Here is a 26341-nt window from a genome sequence, read left to right on the forward strand (position 1 = left end):
CGGTTTGTATCTGACAACTAAAAACTATTTTTCCAACATCTAGGCATGTCAATGGAGGCCAGAGAATAACACCTATATTTTTGATTAAAAAAAAAAAAAAGAAAAAAAGCAATGAGTGCAGGATTTAAAAAAAAATCCTTAAAAGAAAGCCTGGGTAATAAATCCATTTCCTTTAGCAGGATGGGTGCCAGTCCAGCTCTTAGCCTTCTTTTCAGACACCAATGGCAGGCAAGGAAAAGAAAATGTTGCAGTGTTCTCAGGCACTTCTTTTGTTTTGGCTCCCTTTTAAACGTGTCCGTTCGCCTTACGTCGCTGGCTGCTTCTCACACGTACCACCTCTCCTTCCATTATATAATGTGTGCTTCTCCAAGTCAGGGTGCTCTCCCTTATTGCAGGGCAACTACTGTAGCGCAGTTGTATAACACTGCCGGATAAATCTGTTCCAAGCTGAAACGTGGCATGCAAGTTATTAGGTTGAACTGGGACTAGTTTCCTTTTTTTTTTTTCTTTAACTGAAAAAAATCCCCTCTGGTTGTTTTAAAAACCGTAGGCTAAACAACATAGATTTGTGGGTTGAATCCTTTACAGGATTTGGATAACATAGAGATGACATAAAGGCAAAGCAGCTCTGAAATTTTACAAGCGGGTGTAATCACCTTCGGCATTTTGGAAAGCAAACGTGACGAAAGCTTTAGAATTTGATCAGTTACTATGCACTCTTGCATATGTGCGCCAACTATATATATAGTTAGGTGTCCTCGTGTGACTTAAAAAGTGTTTTTGTAATAGACAGCGCGTGTACGTAGATGTGTGATCTGCCACTAAATTATATGCTGTGGGCCTAAATTCAGTCTCATACTCTACGTCCTTCATTATCGCTGCTCATTCTCAGAAAACATTTTTACGGGAAAAATTTGAATAACATTACTGCTCTCTGTCCGGATTCAGAGACAAGGGAAAAGTAACATGTTCACTGGCTCACGGTGGCAACTACCCGCTCTAGCAGGTCCTTTGACACGTAATGTCAAACGTCGTGGACAACGGCGGATTTTGTGCCTTACTAACCCCTGCTTAAGTATGTTGTTAAAAGTACTGCTGCTATTTAAAAGAGGACAGGACTTCTAAAAAGCGGGGCTGAACAAGGCGCTGAAAAGCAATCGTGCCTCATCCCAGATCAAGCAAATGTCTTCTTTCTAATTTTGGACAGAACGTAACTTCTTGTTGCGTTGCCTTGAACACCTCTTTGCCCGTTTGCAGCCCTGGGAGGCAGAGGTGGCACGTCCCGGAACCGCTGCCTCTTTGGCAGGGGGGAATAAAAGCCTTCCTAAATTAAGCCATTCGTAAATGTCTTAGGCTTTGCTGGGGCAAGTGATGCAAAGCGTGTCTAAGGGCGGCTTTAAACCGTCATTATCTCGAGGTCACGTACGAGCCCACGGTAGAAAACAGCGGCGGACGGCGCGGAAACACGCCCGGGAGGCGGTTTGTCCGGCAAGCGGGCGCCGCTCGGCCCGGGGGCAGCTGCGGGGGCACCTCCGGCCGCTCCGCGCCCGCGCAGCCCCTTCCGGGCGGCCGCCCGGCCAAAGGGGGAAAAAAAACCCAAAATCAAAAAAAAAAAAAAAAACACAACCCCACGCCGAAGCAGCCCGGGGGCACCGGCACCCTCCGCCGAAGCGGCCCCGCGGCGGGAGGCGGGCGGGCGGCTCGGCGCTGCCATTGGCCGTCCGCCGAGGAGGAGGAGGAGGAGGAAGGCTGGAGGCGGGCCCGCGCGGGGCGGTCGCTGCAGACGGTGCGCGCCGGGCGGCCGGGTGGCTGCAGCCGCCGCGGAGGGCAGGGAGCCGGGCAGGGCAGGGCAGCGGGGCCGGAGCCGGAGGGCAGTTGGCGGCCGCGCCGCCGGAGCCTGCATGGGGCGGCGGCGCTGAGGCTTCCCCCGCCGCTGCCCGCCGGGTCCCGGTGCTGGGTGCCGGTCCCGGTGCCGGTGCCGGCCCCGCCATGGCCGAGGCGCCGCAGCTGGTGGACATCGACCCCGACTTCGAGCCGCTGCCGCGGCCCCGCTCCTGCACCTGGCCCCTGCCGCGGCCGGAGTTCAACGCGCCCAGCTCGGCCACGTCCAGCCCGGCGCCGTCGTGCGGCGGACAACCCGAAGGGGCGGCGGGGGCCGCCGCCGGGGCCGCCTCGGCGGCGCTCGGCGCCGACTTCATCAGCAACCTCAGCCTGCTGGAGGAGAGCGAGGACTTCGCGCCGCTGCCGCCCGCCGCCGGGGCCGACTGCCGCTGCGGGGACTTCCCGGCGCCCGAGGCCGGCTGCCGCCTGCACCCGCCGGGGCCGCCGCCGGGGCCGCCGCCGGTGCCGCCGCCCGTGGCCGGGCTGTCGCCGGGCCCCGTGGCCGGGCAGCCCCGCAAGAGCAGCTCGTCGCGCCGCAACGCTTGGGGCAACCTGTCCTACGCGGACCTCATCACCAAGGCCATCGAGAGCTCCCCGGAGAAGCGGCTCACCCTCTCGCAGATCTACGAGTGGATGGTCAAGAGCGTGCCCTACTTCAAGGATAAGGGCGACAGCAACAGCTCGGCCGGCTGGAAGGTGAGTGGCGGCGGGGAGGCGCCTGGGGGGGGGGGGGGGCTGGTCCTGCTTTGCCGGGGGAGCTCTCCTGACGTCCCCCCGGCCCGGCCCGGCTCGGCGGGCGGTAAGGTGCCGCCAGGCGCGCTGCGCTCGGCGCTGCGCACGCTGCCGCGGGCGGCCCTGCGCCGGCCCGGCCAGAGGCGGCGCGGAGCCGCGGTGTTGCAAAAGGCTGGGAACTCTGCCCTGTGCTCCCGTCCCGTCCCGTCCCGTCCCGTCCGCCGGCCGCTTGCTGCCCTGCACGGAGTTTGCTGCGCTCCGACTGCACGCTTCGGGCTCGCTCTCTCTCTCTCTCTCTCAATCTTTTTTTAAAAAAAAAAAAAAAAAAAAGCGTTTCAGCCCTCCCCCAGCGGGGCTCGGCGAGGGCAGGAGGCGCGTCTCGCCTCCCCCCCACCCCCGCCGGCAGAGGGTGGGGGGGGGGTGGGGGCAGCGCGCCGGGGCTCGCCGCTCCCCGCCTTCCCCTCCGCCCTGCCTCGCCGAAAGCAAAAGTTCAGGCCGTGTCACCGCGCCGTGCCCGGGCCAGGCCGGCCGCAGCGCCGCCACCTCCGGCCCCCCCGCCCGGCCCGGCCCGGCTGCGGCGCGGCCCCTGGCAGCGGCTGGGGCTGAGCCGTGGCGGAGCCGCGCGGCGCCGGGGCTGCCCGTCCCCGACGGCGGTGCCGTGTGTGTGCCCGTGCCGCGTCCCGGCGCCGCGGGGTTTGCCGTCTGGCCGCAGGGGGGAGGGAAGGAGGGGGCAGAAACCACCAGCGATGGGGAAAGAGCAGAGGCAGGACAAGGGTTGCAGAAATACCACGCGTTTAATAAGTAAGCTGCCGTATCTGCCCTGCTGGTTTTGTTAAGCTTGGCTTACGGGGGTTTCCTTCCCAATAATGGCACAGGCTTCGCTCCTGCGGCGCCGTCCCTAGACGTAGCAGCTCGGGAGTAACCCGCTGGCAGCAGGGTTTTCCGCCCTACCCTGCGCAGAGCGGGGCCGAGCGGCGAGTTCAGCCTGCCCCATCCCCGAGGCCCGTGGGCACTCGCTGCGCAGGTGGCTCCCGGCGTCACCCTCGGTGCCCGCGGCCCAGCCCACGCTCTCCGTCACGGTGGTGGCTGGCAGCGCGCAGCGGGACGGTGCTGCGGCGGCCCCTCGTCCGCGTGGGTGGCGAACGGGCAGCTTTGCTGCTGCCAACGCATCGCCCTCCCAGGCCTCTGTCAAGAACACCTTGCCCACCGGGACCTGATTTTAGGACGGAGCTAGAGCAAAGGGTGTCGTGGCACTGTTGCGTTAGACCGTGGCTGGAGTAGGCTTTAGCTGTCTGCGTGAAGGCAGAACCTTCCGCTCCCTTATGGTAATAAATGCGTTAAGTGCTCACACGTAGCCCGGTATCGGCGCGTTGTGCTGCTGTGTTCGTGATTTCGTTCCAGTTAGGGCAAGGCGCGGTCCGCGGTGGTGCGGAGCAGTCTGCTTCTGAGTTACGCTACGCCACGCTTCGCTCGCTAGTGTCTGCAGTACTCGTGTTTTAAAAATAATATCAACTCAAACAGTGTACTTTTATACATATACTTTTGACTGCATGGCTAAGAATGTGCGTTAGCTCAGATTTTTGTAGATTTTATTATTTTATTATTTTTTATTTTTATTTTTTACAGGTAGGCAGCATCCCTTTAAGGAAAAGTAGTGTTATCTTAAATTAATTTTTAGCTGAAGGCTTTAAAAATAATTTATTAATTACTATCTATGTGTCTGACAGAAAAATCAAAAAGTTAACTGTCTGAAGACATCTTTCTTGAGAAAGTTTAACAAAAGTAAAATGACTGATACCTGACAACTTTTGAATAAGGTAGCTTGTCACTTGAAAATGCTGTTTTTTTCCAGTGGTATTTCAGTCTTCTGGAAGAAAGTCAAGATATGCCAATTGCCTTTTCAGAATGAGTAGGGGAGAGTAAGTAAATCAAGGCAGAAATAAAATCAAAACTCCCAAATCCAAGCAAACAAATAAGTTACACTGCTAACAGAGTTTCTCATTAGGAGCTTCTTATTTTATTACTTCTTCTTCCTGTGTTGCTTCAACACAGAATAAGTCTCGCACACCTTCTTCTGGCAAACTAAGCACTTCCGATGCCTGCAAACCTATCTTACCACCAGGAAAGCCGTTCCTGTTAACTTGCTGGATGTGGAGCATTTCCCCTTGTCCCTCCCTTCCGCTGCAGTGGGTATCCTGCGACTTTTAGCCCGTGATGTGCACATCCTGTTTTAACATAATTAAATATTAGGAAGCTGTATGTAAATAGCATCCTGGTGCGGTGGGCGCATGTCGCCGTAATTCCTTCCAGCCCCCGGGTGTGGTACTGAGACGATGCTCACAAAGTTACACGCTTGCACCTTTTGTCGCTGCTGATTGTTCAGCTGGATAGAAAATTTTTTCCTTAACCCCCTTTTCAGGCTTTGTTATCCGGAGCCTACGGACGGCCACTGGGGGTCAACGTTATAATGACCTGGCTGAGACGTGAAGGCGTTCAACCCTTGCCTCGCTTATCGTGATGAATCCATGGCTCAGCCTGAATAGGGGTTTCTTCGATTCAGGATGCGTTTCCTTACGCAGCTGGCCTACTCCTCTCTTAGCTCTAATCTCTGCTCCAACTGAAGCCTGAGTGAGTTGTGGGCGCTGGGAGAGGAGGAGCCTCGCTTGAAATGAGGGGTGTAGATAAGTGGCAGCCTTTTCTGCTGACACGACGTGTGCGGGGTGTGCCTTAGAGCCTGGCTCCAGCTTACGGCCTGGGGTACATCGATTGCATGGGGGTGTTTCACAGTCAGACAGATTCCCCCCCCCCCCCCCCCCCAGTTAAACTTCGAAACACTTTATCCTGTTGGAGCTTACCTATTTGTAAGTGTGAACAAGGGCCCTTTGCAATTATGCACAAAATCTGTGAAACTGCTAAGAGATTGAAAATAATTTGCTCTTTGTGCATGGTGGTGGCAATCTCAGGTTAGTCATCCAGAAATCAAGAGCTAACTGCTCTAATGTTTGCGAATATATACTGCCCTGATCTAGTATCCGATGACGAATCGCCTTTTTGTTTTTCACTGAACAAAAAAGCTCAGTGGTGTCGACCTTATCTGTTGGGAGGTCAGAATAGCATCCAACCTCTTATTGTTTCCTTCCAAATAAAAAGTAAAGGTAGAAGCCAAAAATAGTAACTTAAAATCATCAGTATTAGCTTACTAATTGTTCTCAGTTGTACATGCAAAGTGCTTTATTCTGGACTTTCTTAGGACAAACTCTGCTTTAAGAAGAAAAAAAAATCCAGCTCCGAGCCATAGGGGGGGCAAAGTCCGCGGGAGCACCAGCACTGGCGCTGCTGCGTGAAGCCCGTGGCGTGCCCTGCCAGCCCCGCTGCCTTGCTGAACGTGAGCAAGTGCTGATAGCAGCCCTAGTTGCTCAGAGAAAACTGAAGCAAGAACAAGATCTGTTTCAGAGATAACCAAGAAATTGTGAAAGTTACATGGAAGAATGAAACTTTTCAGAGCAGTCTAGTGAAAGCAGCGCTTGCTTTTACCTGCCCTAGTGAGAGATGTAGGGCTTGAGACGGTTCACAGGCCCTGGAGAACTTCATCGCGGCTGTAGGTAACTTTGCTCAAACCTGACAGCTTTTGGCGAATCATCGTACGTAAAAAATGAAGCACCTATGTGCCGTGCGTATTGCATAATGTCTTTGCTTTATGTCAAAGTAGTTGTGCGACTTATCATACAGGAACTATCAGTCCTTCCATGGATAGTCGTCTTCCACTTTCCCAAATGGGTTCAAATCACAAGCTATAGCATTATGTTGGCTAAAATCAGTAATTGTTTGGATAGAAGTTGTTACTGAACAGAACCTGTGAAGCTTTGGTGGCATTCATCTCGAGCTGGTGAGGTTACTTATTTTGTAACAGTGGCAGATGTTAAGGCTGCATGCTTATTTACACCTCTGAGACTTCTAGTCCCCAGGCAGCTTGATCATCTCAACTTATTTGTTACTGTTGCTGAGCGAAACTGGATGATATCTGGTTGCAGAAGGATGAATGGATGTAAGCCTGCGTGCCTGAAGACGCAACAGGTGCAGAGTTGGTGCCCTGAGTGGCGTTACTATAAGAACATTTCGTGGCCAGGACTTATTCTAGGATGAATCGGTCTCCGTACAAAATAAATTCTGGGGTGCGGTGTGCTTGATTCGAAAGTCACACAAGTGTGTTGAAGTGTTTGGAAAGACTCTGGGAAATGAAGAATGCTCTTTGTGGAAGTCGTCAAAAGCATTTGATCCTAGCGCTGTCAATGATTTAAATCACAGAAATTTATATGGAACTCGAGTGTTAAAAGGGGAACGAATAGGTCTTTGTGAGGTTTTTATCACATGGTTCTTTTTCTACGTGGAAACATCACTGTAACTGAAGATCACCTTGAAGAATTGCTGTGTGTTCCCTCGGTGCTGGTTAAATACTTGTAGGTATTTATTTCCTTTGTAGTAGAGTAGATCCTTTCCTTGGTGATTTGTGAATCTCTAGCATCATGCATTGTGTTGTACATTTATTTGTTTGTGTGTGTGTATAGTTCCCTCCTATTTCTATGTATGTATATATATATATATGAATAAATGAAATATTTTTCTATTTATGAATTCTACCAACTTAAATCCTATCACAGGTTTATCTTCTTGCCTATGACACTGGTAATAGCTTGAATACCTGGAAGTGATAGTTGTGTTCCCTCTGCACTGACCTGCTGCAACATCTGGTCTGATTTAAGGCAAATTCAGGGAAACTGTCATACCATTTCCATCTGCTGACCACCCAATTCTGATTTTTACTTTTAATGACTTAGACTGTGCAGTGCCACTAAGTAGTTTTTAATAGTAACTTTCAGTGTTTACTTGTGAGTCACCAGCTTGAATTCTGCTTAGTAAGTTAGAAACTTCATGTGTAAAAGCTCAGCTTAATTTTTGCAAGTGCAAGGTGTTCTCCTTGCCTGAACCCAATAACTTTTGAAAATGGTAAAGCTGTATCTAGACGATAGCACTTAATTGTTTTTTCCTTTTAGAAGGAGAAATAGAATTAAATCTATGGTTGCATTTTTGATGACCTCAGCACATGCGTGAAGGAAAAGTCTGTTCTGGCCTCAAACCTGTACATGGCTGCCCCTTCTTTGGGACTGTCGGTAGTGTCTCCCTTTCACGTCCCCCTGGGGTTTTGGTTGCCTCTGTGGACGGGGAGGACCTGACTGCAGGGTCTCTCGCTGCCCTGGGTGTGCCAGACCTTCCCTCTCCCCGACACTTGCAGCGTTCTTGTATCCATCAGTGGTTTTGAGCTGCTGTCTTGAGTTAAAAGTTGAAAAGGCTCTGTCTTGCCTTTGCCCATTTTCTCTTTGCTGTAATTGCTGTGCTGTCTCTTCAGTTACTTGCATCATCATGGGCAGGATTAAACACCAAAACAAAGCACCTGAGTGGCTCTGTATACTGACATAGTGAACTAAATCTTCCTAAAGTGCCTGACTTTCTCTTTGAAGAACCTCAATACAAAAAAGAGGTTTTAGGGAAAAAGTTAGTATGTGAAAACAAGGATTTCTGATGAACATGTTTTTGTAACCTTGAGTAATGAATGCTGAAATAAGATGCAGTGCATATACCTGATAAATAGCTTTTTTTTTTCCTGCTTTAAGAAACATATAAGAGATAAATGCATCCACTTTTTGTAACCTTAATGTGCCAAAGTGAGTTTTAAACGTTGGGGAAATGCTGCTCTTCAGCATGATAAGCTGCACTTCAGAAATGGAAAAAGTGCACTGAGAAGAGGCACCTTTCAAAGAACTGCACCCGTGCTGCTCCGTAGAAGGCTTCAGTTTGAATTGTATTTCTCTCGGCAGACGAGTGCTATCCACCTTCAAGTATTATTTCTAAATAGTAAACGTTACTCCTGTGTGTTCAGCAAACAAAGCTGCTCCGTTACTATACTTCACTGTGTAACATGCAAACCTCTTAGCTGAGCAGTGCGGCAGCTATATTATGCGTAGTTTCTTGGTTGTTCTCAATACCTAGTGCCGGTAGTGGGGGAATAAAAAGCCTGAAATCCACTGCCTTTACTGGATTGATGATTATCTCATATTGTGGACCTCCAGCTTTTGATAAGTGGGTGTACAGAGCTTTACCAAATCACTTTAAATAGTATCCAGAGAAGCAAATTTATTCCAGTTTGGAAGCACTTCTGCAGTAAATGGTAAAGGTTTAGGAGTGCTTTACTTCCTGATACCTCAGACCAAAAGTGGCTAGGCTTAAAAACGCATTTGCTTGAACTCTCCCGAGACTCCGCTGCATCAAACGGAGAGGAGAGTTTGGTCAGGGCAGCGGAGGACAGTGCTCGCTTTGCTCAGGCAACTTGCTCTTGTCAATGGCATCTCGCACCGCTGCGCGCTGTCAGTGGTATTATAGTCCCGTTTGGAAATTTCTGTTATTCGAGAGCTAATTAAACTTAAAGGTACAAGTCAGCTCTTGTCCTAGCCTCAGAAACCTAATTTGGGGGAACGCTGGGAACTGCCGCTTCGAGCAGCCCGCCTTTCCCCGAGCGCTTTGCTGGTGCGTTAGCTGCAGCCCAGACTTGGGTTGGTGAGAGTGTGCGGCTTCTTTTTTTTTGTCGAGGCTGTTTTTACGGCGCCGTTCTTGGAGGGTTAGGTTTTGCAGCTTGGCACGTACCTACGTGAGAGAGCGTGCTGTGTGCGTGTGGTACGTATTCTCTAAAACAGCCCGTATTCAGATGGAAACCTGGACTGACAGCCAAAAAAGTGCTTGCAAACAGAGCTGCCCTTAACACATAGTATTTGCCTAGTAAATTATATCTCCTAGCTGTGCTCTGTTATATGTAAGAGCTCTTATTTAATTAGCAACCTTTTTTTTTTTTCCCCCCCCCCGAGTATCTACTGTACAGAGGCCGTTTCAGGCCAGACATCCTGCGTCAGGATGCGAAAGGATCGAGCGGACTGCACTCGTTCCTTCTTGCATCTTGGTGTCTCCTTCTAAAAAAAGTTAGATGCTCACCCCTCCTGCCCCTGTATTTAATCTAGTTAGTGTTAGAATGAGATTTTAATCACGCATGGAAATTAGGAAATTAGAAGCGTTTTTTTGCAGTGTTCATATATGAAATATTCATACGTGTAAGCAGCCTTTCTGCTCTCCATGGAAACGGTAACTTTGGGCAAAGTTGGAAGGTTTGCGAAGGAGCCAGATGGCAGGGTGCAGCTGCTCTCTCCGAAGGCTGATCCGCAGCTCCGGCTGCCCCGGCGCCGCTCTCCTGATGCGGAGGAGAAGGGCAATAAGTGAGGAAACGCGCTCTATCCGGGGGGGTTCGCCAGTGGGGTGCTCGGTGCCGTGCGGCTGGTTTGAAATCTGCGGGAACTGGCTGCGTGTAGACCTGCAGCAGCATCTCCAAGCAAGCTGTGTCACTGTTGCCTTGCTTTCTGCTCGCCCATCCGCAGTCCGGTGAATCCCCGTCCTCGCCTGTGGCCTCACCTTTAACGCTGCGGCTGTATACGCTTCTTGACATATGCAGAACTTGACCGGTTAGTTTATATGCCGACTTATTTAAATTTAGAGAATTAGCATTCTATTTGTTTAATTTGCTTTTTGGCAGTTAGCAGGCAACAGGGAGGGTTTTTCTTCTTGCTTTTTTGGGGCTGGTATATAGACATTCATTTTGCAGGAGAAAACCAAAAAGCAAAGTACAAGCTTTTTTCTTCTCTCTCTCTCTCTCTCTCTCTCTCTCCAAATAAGGCCTATATGCATAGTTCAGAATATGGACTTTTCTTTAATTGTTCAAATATTATTGCCCAAATATTATTGCCAATCACGCGTTGCAATGAAAAGTTAGCAGCTTCTTAAGTTTTCTTATGCTTGCCTCCAGAAGCTGTAACGTGGGTGGAGTTTCACTTACCCATCACTAACTTTTCTAGCTATGCAGTTAGATAAGGCTGAAGCAACTTGCTCTAAATGTGGTGACTTGTTAGACCGCATTTATTGTGCAAATGAGCTTCCATCCTGCAAGATCAGCAGAAATGCTTGATGTTTGCCTGGATGGAAATTAATTAAAATTTGGCGACTGAAATTAAAGGAACGGATTTGTTGCCTGTTGCTTTATATGGAGCTGTCTTTCTGTTCCCATAATGTGAATTAGCACAATTGCAAATCGTTCTTGACTTGTGGAGCTTTTCAAGTTCAAGCTGGTGCTGTGTTCTGGCACCTGTAGTATCCTTAGATTCAGGCCAAACTTGCTTCACTTTGCCTGTTGTCCTAGAAGATGAGTTTAAACATATTTGAAGCAGCTGATGGGAGTAAGGACACTCTCAATTCAAAAATAAACGGGGGGGGGGGGGAATGGGGGCTGATCTGCTTATAGGTTGCATTTGCATAAAACTGTTCAAGTTATTTTGCTAATTGAATATAATTGCTAGTATAAGAAAGGGCCTGTGCAGTACATTTCTAATGTATGTGTATATATATATATCCAGATTTAAATTTTGATTGCCAAAAGCATGCTTACAGACTGAAAGATCTTTAGAGTTTGCCAACTAAATCATATCTTATAGCAATGCTTTGCAATATACAGAATCTCTTAATCAGTTATTCAAAAAATGAAGACGCTGTTATTCAAAGGTGTTTCATAGCAGGCCTCCGCAATCCTCCGCCGTCAGGACGTGAAAGGCTTATGTGGATTTTGCTCCCATTTTTTTGTTATGTGTTGATTTCGGTTTCCAAAAATACCCTGTTCAAATGTGAACCTTCAAATTAAATGTAATTGTTGGCAACCTCCACAACCCCTTCTCCCAGAAAGCCTGGCTCTGAAGGCATCCTGACGGTGCAGTGAGGGGAAAAGGGATTATTCCTGTTGCTCTCTCCCCTCTGGAATCACGTATTTTGCCCCCAGCAGGTACAATTTGTATCCCTCTGCTTAGTCTCTCTCTCCTTTCCTCCTCCCGTCTTTGCTCCCAAACCTGCACGTTCAGGCGTGTGTTTTGGCGCACTGATATGCGTGCTCTCTGCTTTTGGGTGCTCAGCTGGCTTTGGATGCCTAGTCTTTAGGTCTCTGAACAGGTGCTTTTAATTTTTCGTTTGCGTTTGTGATCCTTAGATGAAGGGGAACATCTGGTTCATTTGCCCATCACTGACTCTTCCTGCTGTCTTGTTGCAGCTTGAGATGTACTTTGAGGAGGAAAGACCTTTTTTGACCCTTCCCCGGTGGACTGCCCTGCCAGACCTCTGCCGGTCTGGTGGCGGTGCCTTGCTGTGAGGACCGCCCCGAACTACGTTTAACACTCGTTGTCTCATGAGTTGCTGTTGGATGCAAACTTTGGACGGAGTGAAAAGGTGGGGAGGTGTGAGCTGAAGAGAGGGGAAAACCTCGAGCCCGGCCTCTGCCCTTGGCTGGCCGAGTGCTGCGCAGAGGTTTCCCAGAGCGGCTGGAGCTGCGATCCGGCGGCTTTTCTGAGCCGGAGCTGAACGCAGTAGGTGGTCCCACTAAAACACTCGCTTTTATTTATTAGCCTAGCTTGCTGATATTTCTGTTGTTCACCTGTGATGGGGCGGTCCCAGAAAGGAATCAAATCTCCTGTTATCAATTACAGGCAGTAATTTATTGTGGTTCATCATATAGGCTAGACCTATTTAAAACTGCTTAAGGTATACTCCGTGGCTTCTCAGGAGGATGCTGTGCTGCTGCACTGATTTTTTTTCTTTTTTTTTCTTTGTTTTCTTAATGTAAGGTGTTTCCGCCTTCCCTAAGGTTTAAGGTGAGGAAAGCAACGGTTGTGCTCGAGTGAAAGATTCACGACAGAAGTGCTCTCCCAAGATGAATACTGATTGAGGAGATTCTTTCAGGTGTATGTTGTCTTTTTCTTCAGTGAGCTTGGCGGTGGTGCGTTAATTTGAGGTTTAACGAAGGCCAAGTTGCCAAAGCCGGGTCTGGTTCGGGTGTTCGCAGTTACTGTTTGCCCGCACCCCTGCTGCACTTCTCCTGCTTCAGCCCTGCGTTTTTGAGCCGAGTTGTGCTCAGCGGCTGGATCTGCAGTTTAAATCAGCAGCTGTTTGAAATTCAGGATGAGAATACACCCTCGCGTGTGACCTAATCAAATTACGTTATACAACTCAAACGTAAGGATCCATCACATGCTATTATCTAGATAGATAAATTTCGATCTGGATTAGTATCTGGAAACGTATAGTGAAGGAAATAATACACAAAACACACAGTTTTCTTTTAGCAGCGAAAACCCAGAGTGTGTCTGCATGTTTAAGTCAGGAGAACTTTTTTTTTTTTTTTTTTTTTTTTCAGTTGTTATGCTACCTTGGCCTTGCCGTCCTTGTCAGCTGCTTTTGCTGGCATTAAGGCAGAGGGGACAGGCACTTCTGCGTCTTGCATGCAAGCAGCACGACGCTCGGAAAAACTATGGGAATGCTGGAGAGGGCTAAACCAAGAGCTTTCGCTTTCTGCCCAAGCTTAATGTTTTTCGCTTTCTGCCCAAGCTTAATGTTTTTCTGCCTTATTTCCCCTTCTTCCTTAATGAATATGCACAATCTCCAAGTTAAGTTGTTGAATTTTTATGTCTGAGGGCTTGCCTTTCTGGCAAGAATGACTGGAGGTTTAGCGCGGGTTGAGGGTCTCGTCTCTCGTGCAGTTGGTGGGTTGTGCCCTTACCCCCAAAGTGCAGTAAATCCATAGTGAGTACGTTCCCCAAACAAAAGCGAGGGCAGGAGTTTAAAGCAGAACTTTAAAACGCAGCCTGTTGCAACTGATTTTTGGAAAATAAATAGGTGCGATGTTAATGCTGACTTTTCCGTGCTTGTTCAGAAACTTGAGAAGCTCTTGAGTAATCCAGTTCATTTAGTCTGCAAAAACCTGATACGGCACTCTTGCCTATTTCTTCTTTACAGTTTTAGGGCAATTATATAGTAATAAGGATTAATACGAGAAACCGTACTCTCCTCTGCTTACAGTCCAAGCCAAAACTAGTCATTCCCTGATGCTACGCAGTCATCGTTTCTTTGAGGTTTTTAACTAAACTTTGCTCCAAATGCCTGCATTAGGTGAGCGACAGTGTTTTTTGGAGGCTATAAATCCTGACACACTCTTACTATATCTACCCCGCTCTTCAGAGCATCCTTCTGTTGCAGACCCATGGCAGAGAAGTCGAAACCTGCAAAAATCATGATGTTGTTTGACAGGGATCCCTACTGAAGCACTGAAACAAAAATGAAGATGTAAATGAATTTGCAGTTATTGCACAATCTGGTTATGCAACAAAGCTGATGGGGTAACTTATACATATACAGAAAAAAGCCTTTTTGCGGAGATGAGATTAAGCACAGTTTCGCCACGTTCTTTGCTCTGATGAGGGTAGCTGCGTTATTGGCTTCAAGCCCTGGTTAGCGAACTTCAGTGTTAAAGAACACAAGATATTCAGCTTTAGTTGACCGAGGATTTTTGTTGATGGAGCAAAAACTTAATTGGATCTTATGGACTGTTTATTTTGAAAGGAGCTTTTTAGCTCGAGGCCCAGAGTCCAAGCAATTAGCATTGCAGTAGTCAATCCTGGGGAAGGGTGCTGTGCTGTACTAAATGTTTTGTACTGTCAGCGTAATCTGAAACAGTGTTCAAGTGCATTTTGGGGATTTTTTTTTTGTTTGTTTGTTTAATGGGTGATAGAGTTTCAGTTGGAGGCATCGGGTGCTCATCCAGCAGGTCCTTGGATAAGTGTTCGGCATTCCTTGCAGCTGGGAACTTAATTTGTTACTTCCTATGTTTTATTATTGCTCTGGAAGAAGTCGTACAGCGCTTCTGGCTCCTTCCTTTTGCATGAAGGTAGCGACGGACGGCGCAGCGCTGTGACTGTGGTTTCTCAGGCGGGTGAATAGGTTGATTGTTAAGGCTTTCCTGAAATTCAGTATGATACAGGGGTCTCTCTGCCACTTGCCTTGAGAAATGCCATGCCCACGCGGTTCAGGGTTGTCCCTGAGCGGGCACCTAGCAGAGCATAGGCAAGAAAAGATGGGTTGCCTCACTGATTTAAATAAATTCCTCATTGACTTCTGACTGCTAGAAGTGTCCTCCGGGAAGCTGTAAGTGAGCTGGGGTGCTGCAGGTAAGCACCAGCACAGGCTGCGTGTAGGGGTTTGCGGTGTCTCTTTCTCTGGATGCTATTAACAGCTTCTTGCAAATATCTTCCACATCACTGCTAATGCCTCGGGGCAGAGGTTTGGACTAGACAGACTCCTTGAGGTCCCTTCCAGCCCTAGGTCTCTATGGGTGTATTTATGCTTTATTATGCAGTTAGCTGATCGGGGTTTTCTGTTAAAAGTGTATATCCTGCAGTAAAAGAGTGAAGAGGCGATTTGGTTTTTTTTGGGTTACAGATGGCCTGTTCATTGTAGGCAGAGCAATATCACAAGAGCTCCATTGTGTGTCTTCAACTGAGCAGATTTATTTGCAGCTCCTGGGCCTGTGGGAAACTGTTCTCGCAGATAAAACGTGCAGCCTCTAGAAACAGAACCTGTCGCGTCTCTCCAGAAATGGCTGGTATCTTTGTTAATTCATGTGCTGTGGCTCTTGGCCTGATTTTCATTGGTACTATTTTACTTATCCGTGGGACAATAAACCTTTTTCCCCCTCATCCCCTCCGTTGTTTCCCTTCTTACCTCTGTTTATATTAATTCCTGATAGGAGGAGCAAATAGATGATGATGTCTCCATGTGTAATGCTTATTGCTGATTGAAAGAAAAATTTTGCAAAGTAATGCAAAATTTGATGACTGCTCATGACAGCTCTGCAGTATGAGTTAACATTCAGAATGTTTTTATCCTAGTTTGCTCCTTAGAGGCTAATAGGGGGAACGCTGCTGGACTAATTTTAAGATGAATTATGCCATCTGCCATGCATGGTTTGCTGTATCAGCAGTAGGGGAGGAGATGGGATATATACAGTGTACAGATGGAATATGTACAGTGATCTGAAACAATATGTTTGCGTTCACTATAAAACTAATTAGAGCCGCAGAGCCTTTTTTCTTGGCGGCATTTTATATTCTGTGCTTTGGTTATCAGATTGATATGTGACTCCAGCACTGCAATTGCTCTGTCTGGCCAGTGCCAAACTTAACAGACTGCTTGTTCCAGTGAGACTCACAAGTCACAGGTTATGCCGGATCCGTCCTCTTAGTGAGTCAAAGCGAAGCGTTACCAAGTACTTTTTTTGGAAAATACGGTGCGAACGTTGACCCTTGGGACTGCCAAACTGAACCAGATGTGACGTGCAACCCTTTCCCCTCTTCCCCTTCCCCAAAAAGAAGAAGAAAGGAAAAAGGGAAGAAAGTAGGCTTAAATGAGACTGGGGAAGATATCATGGCAGCGCGTTGGGAAAAGTCAGTCGTGGCATGAGTTGCGTGCGTCTGTTGTGCAACGCTTGTCCTGCCGCAGCTCTCCCAGGCTGCCTCTGCTGTGCCGGTGGAGAGCGTCCCCAGGATGCGTCGGTCTTGCCGTCTGCGGCTGTGGGAAAGAGCGAGCTGGCGTTTGAAACCGAGAACTCATAACCACAGTGTAGCACAAAACGTGTTGTGTCCCATCTTGTGTTCTGTCCAGAAACGATGGTTTTGGAGGCTCGCCAATCCGGCAGTAAGGTAAATGGGTTTGCAGCTTGGAGGTTGTGTGAAGGGGTATTGCAAGGGGTGGGATCTTAGAGTTTATGCTCCTTCAGCTCTGCCCCACCTTTGAGAACAGGATATAGCATTAGATAGTGCTTTAATTATTAGCAGGCTGAGTGAATTCTGTTCTAAAATATAAAAAAAAAATCCTCCCTTGCTGTCTGTCCTAAAGGTGTAATTTTCTTATAAACTGATTTGGCTGGTGAACGGTAACGCCAAAAAGTACTAATAGGTTTTTGTGCTTTGTTCATATTTTGAGATTTTTACCAGAATTTTATCTCATGCACTTGTTTCTTGTGCCCTGAAAAACTGTATTTGAGAAATTCAGAGCAGAATATTGAAGCAGGTAGCAATTAAACCCCTTTCCTCCCTTTGCATGCATTTTACTCCTCCTCCTCCTCCTCCTCCCCACCCTGCCCAAGGGAATTGTATATCTGGTGAACTCCAGAATTAATTATGTGAGGTCAGTTGAAGGCCCAAGCAATAGCATGTTCTCTCTTTCAGTCAAGCAAAACAATTTTTAAATGCCAGGAATAAAAAGCAAAGGTTGCTTGCCTATGGAGAGAAGTATTGCACCCGATACCAAGCTGACATGCAGGGAGATCTCTGCTACCCTTCGAAGAGGATTAGTTTATGCCCTGGAGCAAATGGGTTATTCATCTTGTAATTTTATTTTAGCATGTTTAACAACAGATATGGTTGTTTATAAAACCCACTTAATCCCTTTTTAATCACTGCACGTTATTTTCCTGAAGTTATTCTGCAGCCACGGGTTCCAATGGTTAGTTATGCATTGAGCAAAATTCGGCGCTTTTCTGTGCGTTTCTCTTGGCTCATTCTTCAATGCCTCGTATTAGAGGTGTGTGTGTGTGTTGTTGCTGGGTTTTTTTTGTTTTTTAATACGTTGGATGTTGCCTTCTCCTCCCTCTTCATTCCCTGACTCTCCGAATTGTTGCAGCAGCCCCTTTCTTGCACTCTTTACCCTCTGGACTCTCCCTGCTGCGTCCTCATTTCACTTCACCTCTTCCTCGCTGCTGCTAGTGCTGATGTGAAACGCAAGCAGGCACTCCTGGTAGCTTTTATTAGCCTGGGCTTTGCTCTGTGCCTTAAGGCATTTACTAACAAATAAGGGCCTTGTGTTATGGGGTGTATAACCAGGAGCACGCGACTGCTCTGTATACTGGATTCGTGAACGTGTGAAATAGCGGCAGCGAGGCCGTGCTTGCGATGCTCTTCAGGGCACGGGCGAGGTGGAGGCAATGCCTTTCCGCCGAGCAGATGTGCAGTGGGGCAAAAGGCTGGTAAACGTTCATGTGCACAGGAGGCTCTTCACGTCTGAAATAAAAGCCACGAGCTTCAAAACTACAGCTGAGAACAAATATTTTCATTTTAATTTCATTTGCAAAGGTGATCTGAGTGAGAGCGCAGTTGGTAGCTGTGGAGAAAGAAGGGATATCAGGTGAGGAGGAGGGCGCTTCCCAAAGGAAAGAGATACTGAAGCTGGTGGAGCACGGAGAAATTGGGAGGGGAGGGGGAGAATAGCTATCTCAGTCACCGACACCGTTGCTCAGTACTTTACCATTTTCCCATGTTCCCCATGTGCTCCCAAGGTGAGAAATTATTGTGGGTTCAGAGGTGACTGGAGACTCACACCTGCATGGGTTTGTTACTTCATCCCAGTCCCTGGGCTACTGTGGGATCTTTCTGCATCTTGCAAAAATCTGGCCTTTCTGCGTCAGCCACAGGGATGCAAAGTAGCAATACTACATTGCACATGTGGATGAGCATTGTGCTCGCTCTTTCTGTCATGTATATGTATGAAATTATATGTATAAATTATATATATATATTTATATATATACACACACACGCACCCTATGCACTACTTTCCAAGGCAGTGTGAAAGATTAGGAATGGGAATGAGACAGCAGTAATGTTTTATGTCTTCCTGGCTGTAGGAGTGTTGCCTGATTCAGCTAGCGTTTAGCCTTTGAATATACATTTTTTCTGCTGGGAGATCTGCTATTGCAAGAGATTCTGCCACTGGGGCCGGATGGCTTTAAAGTGAGTACCTGAATGACTTGGAATAATTTTATTAGTCTGTCTTTCACCGGGAGAATCCCTTGCTTGGGCAATGAATCATGCAGAGGAGAAATTGAAATTTCCAACTAAGACTTTGAGTTTGTTGCCATTAAATGGCAGATAAATGAGCTCTGCTGCAGGAGACATGCCTTTTCCTCAAAAATATCTTTAACACGGTCTATATTATACTGAACTGTGAAAAATGCTACAAATGTACAGAAAAATTTCAGAAAGCAGCATATTCTTTTATTGTTCGAAACTTCTGATCATGTTTTTTGCTAGTGTTGCTAATTTGCTAAAATATGTCTTATACTGAGTCTTTTCACGTGAAATAGAGTAGGAAAATGTGTCTGTACTGACCTGAATATTCCCTCTCCCCTATTAACATCTTTTTCCTCTCTTCTATGTAATTCTTGCGTTAACGTTCACATAGGTAGCGTCACTAAGAACGTAGGTAGCATCAGTAAGAAAAGCAGATGTAATGTACCATTTCAGATTTAGCTTTTCATCTTGTACTTGTAACCTAAGATCGTGTGTGTAGCTGCTGATGGGATTTGGTTGTGCGAGAGCCTAAGGAGGTTCTGAAAAATTCCTTTGCAGCACTGAAGGGTCAAAGCACAAAACAGAGGTTTCTTGTTTGTCCCTGACCAGTTGGCTGGTGCTTCGGCCAGAGTCCTCTTCTGAGCTCTGCGTGAGGTTGCCTTCGGTTGGAAAGGCTATTTAGAAAAGGCCTTTGGTTTGAAAGCCTAGTGGTGCCTTTCCGTGAGTTGACTTTTGTGGCTCAAAATCCCTCTCTCTGGTGTGAGGAAAGCCCTCGGGTAACAGAAGGAGGGAGGGAAGACTACTAGGTATTAAGAAAAGGGTTACATAGTCTGCATTTAGCTTAGGAGGTTGGTCCTTCCGTAGTCTGTGGACCGCTCCAAATGTTCACGAGGAGACGCTTCATCTAGCAAGGCGACTAAGTCTCCAGGAAGGAGATAGCCCTTGTGAACATCACCAGAAGTCCTTGTAGGCTCAAATTGTGACATATTATCTGTTTAGGAAGGAGACCAAGGAACACCTTTGAACAAAATAACCCCATCAAATTCAAGTCTGTGGTCCTGAGTGTGTGGGACCAAGATGGTACCTCAGACCAGGCCGTTTCCAGCCCATGCAAGCACTTCTGTTCACATTTGGAAACCCAGCTCTGTGCAACTACTTGTCTGTACTACAGTGGCCTTTGGTTGGGCATTAAAAGACTGGTAAGAGCGTTCTGTAAGACGAGTTAAAAAGCAGGAATCCCGCTAATCTGTAGAGAAGTGATGGGCATCGCATGCGGTAACAGCAGGCTGCTGCTCCTGGGTGGTGGGACGGTGTCTGTCCTGCCTGTGCTTTTACCAGTGCCTCGCTCCTGGCTTGCTGCCGCTAGGAAGCCCTGACTGCAGCCCAAGCGCAGCGGCGCAATTCACACGTGGATGCGGTTTGCAAATAAGTAGCATAACTTCCATCGTCTGCCACCTGAGCCGGTTCTCCCCCCTTGCCCTTGGGAGAGCAGGAAAGAGGCTCGGGAGCGGTGCGCTGTGCCTCGCGGCTGCGGGGGGTTGGTTTCATCGCGTGCCGCTGTAGCCAGGCACCGTCGGGACGTCCGTCAGTCACAGGCTTGCCTGCTCCCAGGACAGACGTAGGAAGTACCTGAAGCGCTAGCGCGCTTCCTAGAAAGTTTCCAAAGGCTGGAAGGTTTCAGCGTCGGGGCAAAGGCTGTAGCGTAGCGGAAACTTCAGCAGGTTGCGGGGAAATTTCCTCACGTTTGGGAGCGCTGAGAAATCAAAGCAAACAGGAGTGTTTTGGTGGTGGTGTTTATAACAGAAGGCAAGAGAGGAAATGAGAAAACTTTGAAACGTGAAGTCAAATAGCGATTGGCATGGGATGTTGTGTGTTTTTCAGTTTTTGCTTAGTAAAATCCTGCTTTCCTTTGTTGAGGCTTAGTAAGGAAAGTTTCTCTTTCTAAAGAGAAGGCAATGTGTGTCATACAATGATTATCTTAAAGGTATACAGTCTGTTATGTAATGGAAGATTTTGTTATGGAGAAAAACTGCTACAGGATTTCCTATTTGTTCAAAAAAACAATCTTTACTTGGAAGCATGAACTTTTCAATAATAATTGCCAATGCAGATGAGGGGGAAAAAAAAAGTAGCATTAAAAATGAGTGCTATAAACAAGCTGAAATTAAAATGGAAGCTAATTTGCTATGAATTTTTTTAAGAAAATGACTTTTCCAGTGCAGATTCATTAAAATAAGAAGAAGAGTCAAAGGAAGACCTTATATAATTCAAAGTGGTCTACTTTTTCCAGCTTTGCTAGTTGTCCAATACAAGATACTCATCCGTTTGAAAGTCTTGTCTTTAAATATATGTGCTATTTTCTGTGATCTTTGGTGCAGAAAGAATAATTTTTGCTCTTATTGTTGTATGTTAGAAAAGAGCAGACTTTTGCTTTCAGAAGCAGTGCTGTATAATATCGTTAAACAGGTCTGTTCATATCCCTAGCCAAAATGGAAATGAATAAATAAAACGCAGAAATTTAAAATGATGCATTCTTCCTATGTTGTTTAGGGTTGAAATCCAAAGTGTGAAAGGGATTAGAAAATTATAAATGTAAGCTAATTGATATGTATCTCAGCAATATTTGTAAATTCTAATTTCTTGCTATTCCAAACGCTGGGAGTTTGTGCTTCCCTGTAGTGTTGTCATTGAAATTGTTTTGATTTGTAACGCTTTTTGAAGTGTAGCTCTGATGGCAAATGTGGCCCAAAAATTATGGAAACTTTATTCAGTTTAAAAAAAAAAAATCTTTAATGAGTCATAAGGCAGTAATGAATCCAGCTTCTGTGCTCATCACTGTAATATTCAGTATTATGGCTCACAGGAGGAAAATGTTTTTAAAAAAAAAAAAATCTGCTCGTGAATTAAGTGCTTGGGATCTCCTTTCTCTTCTGTGATAGGTAGCAAGTGGCTGGCTGGCCGGGCCAGGGTGGTTGTGGTCCTACCTGGCATGGTGAGAGATGCGGTGCTTCCTGGGGGTACGCAGGGTTTTGCCCCATGGACCCGGTGATGGACATGGGATGGGGATGGAGGGTGCCGAGGAGCTCAGGAGCAGGTGCTGCTGATTTGTGGGGGCTGCAGAAGATCAAGGAATGAAAACAGCCACGTTGGCAAGTGAGTACAGATGGTGAGGTTGAGGTTATGCTAGTGGGAAGTTATGTAGGACCCGGGCGCAAATCTGTAAGAAGCATGACATGCCTTGTTGGGCTTGCATGGCTTTTATGTGTCAACCTGTTAGTTCTTAGTATTTTCACTTATTCTGATGTATATTTCGAACTGAGGACAGCTGGGAGGAACAGTTGCAAGCGAAGTCAACACCGAATTCGCCAGAAACCTCCAAGGGCCTTATAAAAATAGTATAAATGAGAGAGGAGCCAAGAGGACAGGGCTTTTGGTGTCCTCACTGTCCCTGTCAGGGCAGTGCGGGGTGACGAGGGGCTGCAGCCGCACAGGTGGCTGAACCTGGAGCCGAGTCTGGTCCCAGCGTCCAAGTCCCATGCGAGACCATTAGTCGTCTTAAGTAGCTGCTTTAAGGGCTGCCAAGAATTAGGGCTAACAGGGGGAGTAACGGAACAGAAGCCGAATTATTAAGGGTTTTTGAGCTAGAGAGCAGCATGAGGTAGAAAGTAACACTGCAGCGTGTCTGGGAGGCAAACGCTGGCACACTGAAAAGTGCATGAAAACCAAAAAAGCCAGGCCTGTTGCAATTGTAGCTCTGAGTCCTGACCACTGTTACCCAGAGGATCCTGTGGTTTTAAAGGTCATGATAAATTTGAGTTACTGAGGCGAGTAGAAGAAGCTGCAGAAATGGTATATGATAAATTATTCATTTGTGTATTTAAATTGTATGTTTAAAAAAACTTGCATTCAAGAGGCACTATTTAACTTTAAAAGTTAACTTTGCACTTTTATCTGTGTTTTTGGTACCATATTAGACATTTAGTCTTGAATTAGTTGTTACTGATTGCCAGTTTATTACTACTAGTATTCTGGGAATGAACACTGGCTTTTTGTACTCTGGTCTGAAGCAGTAGTTTGCAGTTTGTTATTCTACATATAATACAGCAAACTATGTTTTTCTTTCCCTACAGTCAAGTATGGGAGAAATTTTATATTCTCTCTGTATGTTGTTTTTATTCAAAGAAATTTTCAATCTTTGTATGTCTAAACGCTGCCTTCTGTATATCTCAAATATGCAGTCATAGAGCTTGCAATTCTTTGAGATTTTTTTCCAGAAGGAATAGCTATCAGGACTGTTTTCATGATACTCACCCTAGGTTTTCTTCCTTCTACGTTTTGTGCAACTTCTGGTTTATTTGTGCTTTCTAATATGTTAGGTATTTGTCTTTCCTTTTTAAGAGTGATGCTACTTAAAATTTTTAGGTATAATTTGGTAATCAATTTTTCTATTTTGTCCTATTCTAATTTTTTCTATACTGCTCTGTTATTCTTGAGTGATATAAATAAGTATATATGTGTCATTTTGTATATGTATATAAAAATGTGAGCTGTTTGTACTAGAAAAAGCTAGTATGTCTGTGTCTTCAGTCTCTGTCCATAATTTGGGGATGCTTATTTTTGTCCATTTCTTGTTACAGTTCTTTTAGCTTGTAAATGGTGTTAAGAATGGTTACACTTTGCTTGCAATGCTACTGTCGTCATGTATTTCTGTGTTAGATCAGGGATGAGTATCTTTGGGATGCTGGTGCACCACCTCTTTCTTCATGCAAACTGTCCCATTGAAAGCTATGGTTTGTACGGAGAGTTTGGGCAGACCTGCCAGACGCTGTTTGCTTGCTAGCAGTGCATGAAGGAAGAGATCACAGCTTTCCTCTAGGGTTTGCAACCAGCGGTCCTGACTGTGCAAATGTGCGGCTGAGTAGCTTTGAACGTGTTGCACGGGAATCTGATTAAAGACACCTTTTTGGGAGCAAAAGTGCAGGTGGGGTTAGAGACTAGATCTTTACCTTGGCTGAGGCAGCCAGTTGTTTACAATAACAAAGTAGTGGAATCACTTTGGCAAAGAGGATATTTGTCACAAATTTCATGTTCTTTGGCTGTTTGTGCAAGTACTTTTTTTCTTCTGTATTTTTCCTAAGGTATTGTTTTTGCAGACCATATTGAAAACATGCTGCTTTTTTCTTTTCTAATTTGATTGCAATAAGGGCTTTGTTAATCAAAAATAAGTGCAATAAGGCAGAATGACTTGGTTATTTTTACATTTTCCTGTTTAAGAAAAAAAAAAAAAAAAGGAAAAAAAAACCAGCCTCAGTAAGTGAGCCACAATGAGCCGTGATGTATTTCCTCCATCAGGATGGAAAATAAGCCATTTATTATTTCAGCTCTGACTCACAGTGAACCTGCTGACACTGAGACATTTTATAATCGTAAGGAACAGGTTAGGGCAGTAACTTGGACGCCAGGTTGGGGATTACCTACTTATTACAGTGTTTTACAACCTGGATGCTTTAGGTTTTCTGGCAGAATGTCCTAAACCTCACGCTAAACACCACGTTGTTATTGTACAATTACTGCTTGCAGGTCTTGCTGTAGGTGGTGCCAGCTAGACAGATGCCTTCGTTATAATTATCCTTTTTACTCTATATAAAGATTTCATCCCTTTAATCCATGTAAATTTTACTGCTCTTGAAAGTGACACTAATAGTTCTAGCACATCTTTCTAGTGTTGTGTCCCTGAATTAACTGAGGCTGGACTTGATCAACATAGAAATGGGAGATGCCCAAGGAGAACCCAGATTCTGTGGAAAGTGGTGTTGATGACTCAGTAGACAGTGCTAGTGGTCATTGCATGGTCCCCAACACGGTCTGCAAGAATAGCAGTGCTAACTCCGGTATCCTGGCCCTACTCCAGCTGAATAATTACTTTCTGCCTGTCTAGAATTCCTCTGCAGCTTCAGCTGGAGAAGGTAAGCTGCATGTCCCTTTTTATAAACAAATCTGTAGTGTTAATGCAGAGTGCCTGCTACTTTACCCCTTGGAGGTAACTGTACTTTTATGTTGGGTGAGTGACTCTATGCTTGTGTACAGCCTGTGAAATGCTCTGGTTGTGTTCTTGGATGACAAGTACTGCGCTTAATTCTTTGCATTCATGAAAGCATCTGACCCATCATGTTGGGCAATTGTATAAATAACTTCAAAATGTATGGTCTGAGAATAACAATCAATGGGATTTGAATGTTTGACTGGGCGAGCCAACTCCTAAAATGCTCCTTTTACCACGAAGTGTATGACAGATGATGATCTTGTACTCTATTTTTCAGAAACAGCCTGAGAATATTATTGCATTTGCTGATAAGTCAGGGCATATGTGAAGTTAATGGCCTTTTGACAGCTAGATGTTGAAAGATGAATGGGAAGGGGATATCGAGATCCTCATTGGAGGATGAGCCAAGAAAACTCTTCCCACATAACTATTTAAACATAGCAGGTTGTCTCTTGCTTTTTGGTAAGCATGAGAGGTGGAAAGCTGCAACTGGATGTCTCTAGTCTACTAAAACGCATGGCCCCGGGTGGACATAGACACAGTGGACCGGAGAAGTAGGGAGGTAGGTCAGAAAGTGATATCTACTTTGAGAGCATCTTCAAACCTAAGTGTGCAGCTTGTGCTCTGTTCTGGGCTTGTGGGTGCTCAGAGAACTTCATCCCATCGTGGTAGGGTGGCTCAGTGAGGGGGCCAATCCTGACTGCAGGTGGGTGCTCTGCCCCTTCCATGCGCGGAGGGTCTGCCAATGTTTCATGGCTCTTGCCTATAACGACAGAGTGACTCGAACTCCAGTGCTCCTCAGAGAGAAGCTGGCTGACGAGCCATTGGATTCGTTTGCCCAGCTCAATGGGGTTAATTTGGTGTCCAGGCTAATGTATTCCCTGACCTGCATAGCTGACACTCTTGTGGCAACTTGATTTTTGCCAGTGGGTGACAAATGGAGTGTGATTCATATCTATCTTTATACATTTAAAACAAGCAACAGTTACTTATGAGAAAGAAACTGCAGGTAAGAGAACTGATTGATGTGGCTGAAGACCACGGTCCCTTAATTTTGTGGTAGAGCTCACGTGCACAAGAGCTTGAATTGTTCTCTTATGAGGAAGTTGGAGAAATTACTTTCAGAGTTAAATTTATTCTGAGATTTGCTTTTGAGCTCATCTGGTGGAGACTGGACAGTCTTTTGTTTGCCCGTTATTATATGTTTGAGTACAAATACTAAATCAAGATCGAGGGAGACTTCCTATGTATATGACAGCTTTTTTGCCATTTATTCTCCTGAAGAAGTCAGGCTTTGTATGATCCACTGTTAAGCCCTCCTTTAATTGCTTCATCCTTTTTCTTCCTGACCGGGAGACTACATGACTTTTTGATGGATGCTACTTAACAACATTGTGTAATTAACCATCAAATCCTCAATTAAGCACATATTTTACTATTTATATTTCTGTATCTGCCTGAATGCTCAGAGTACACCAGCGTTGCCACGTTTGTATCTTGCTAGGGTTGAAGCCAAAAGAATGGAATTCTTAACGAATTGCAGGTTGCACCTTTAGCTGTGCAGAGTAATATGAGCAAGCCATCAAAACACCTGCTCATAAGGTTCCCTTAACAAATGCCACTTGGGGGTTTGTTCTGAAATCACTTTTTGGGAGTACGTGACACTTAATGCATTGTCAAAGTCACTGCTGAAGAAAGCATGTGAATTAAAACCAAGGAGAGAGAATCTGATAGCTTAAGGCTTCTTAGAAGTGGAAAAATGGGAGGTACGTGCACTCTGTCAAAGTAGCCCAGGAATTTTTACAAATTGTATTTAAACTGTAGTGTGTGATGAGGGGCAATACCAAGAAAAATGGGTACTTTCTGACCATAAGAA

General features: G+C 46.1%; 1 protein-coding gene across 1 annotated transcript in view; it reads left to right on the top strand.

Annotated features, from left to right (window-relative positions):
* The first annotated feature begins 1915 nt into the window (after positions 1-1915).
* FOXO1 (forkhead box O1) overlaps positions 1916-26341 on the top strand; it is a 65644-nt gene continuing 41218 nt past the window's right edge. Inside the window, exon 1 of the mRNA XM_068929962.1 lies at positions 1916-2577. Coding sequence (XP_068786063.1) covers positions 1990-2577 — 588 coding nt within the window. The 5' untranslated portion in view covers positions 1916-1989. The remainder of the gene's footprint in view (positions 2578-26341) is intronic.

The sequence above is a fragment of the Struthio camelus genome, chromosome 1, assembly GCF_040807025.1.
Source record: "Struthio camelus isolate bStrCam1 chromosome 1, bStrCam1.hap1, whole genome shotgun sequence".
Taxonomy (NCBI): domain Eukaryota; kingdom Metazoa; phylum Chordata; class Aves; order Struthioniformes; family Struthionidae; genus Struthio; species Struthio camelus.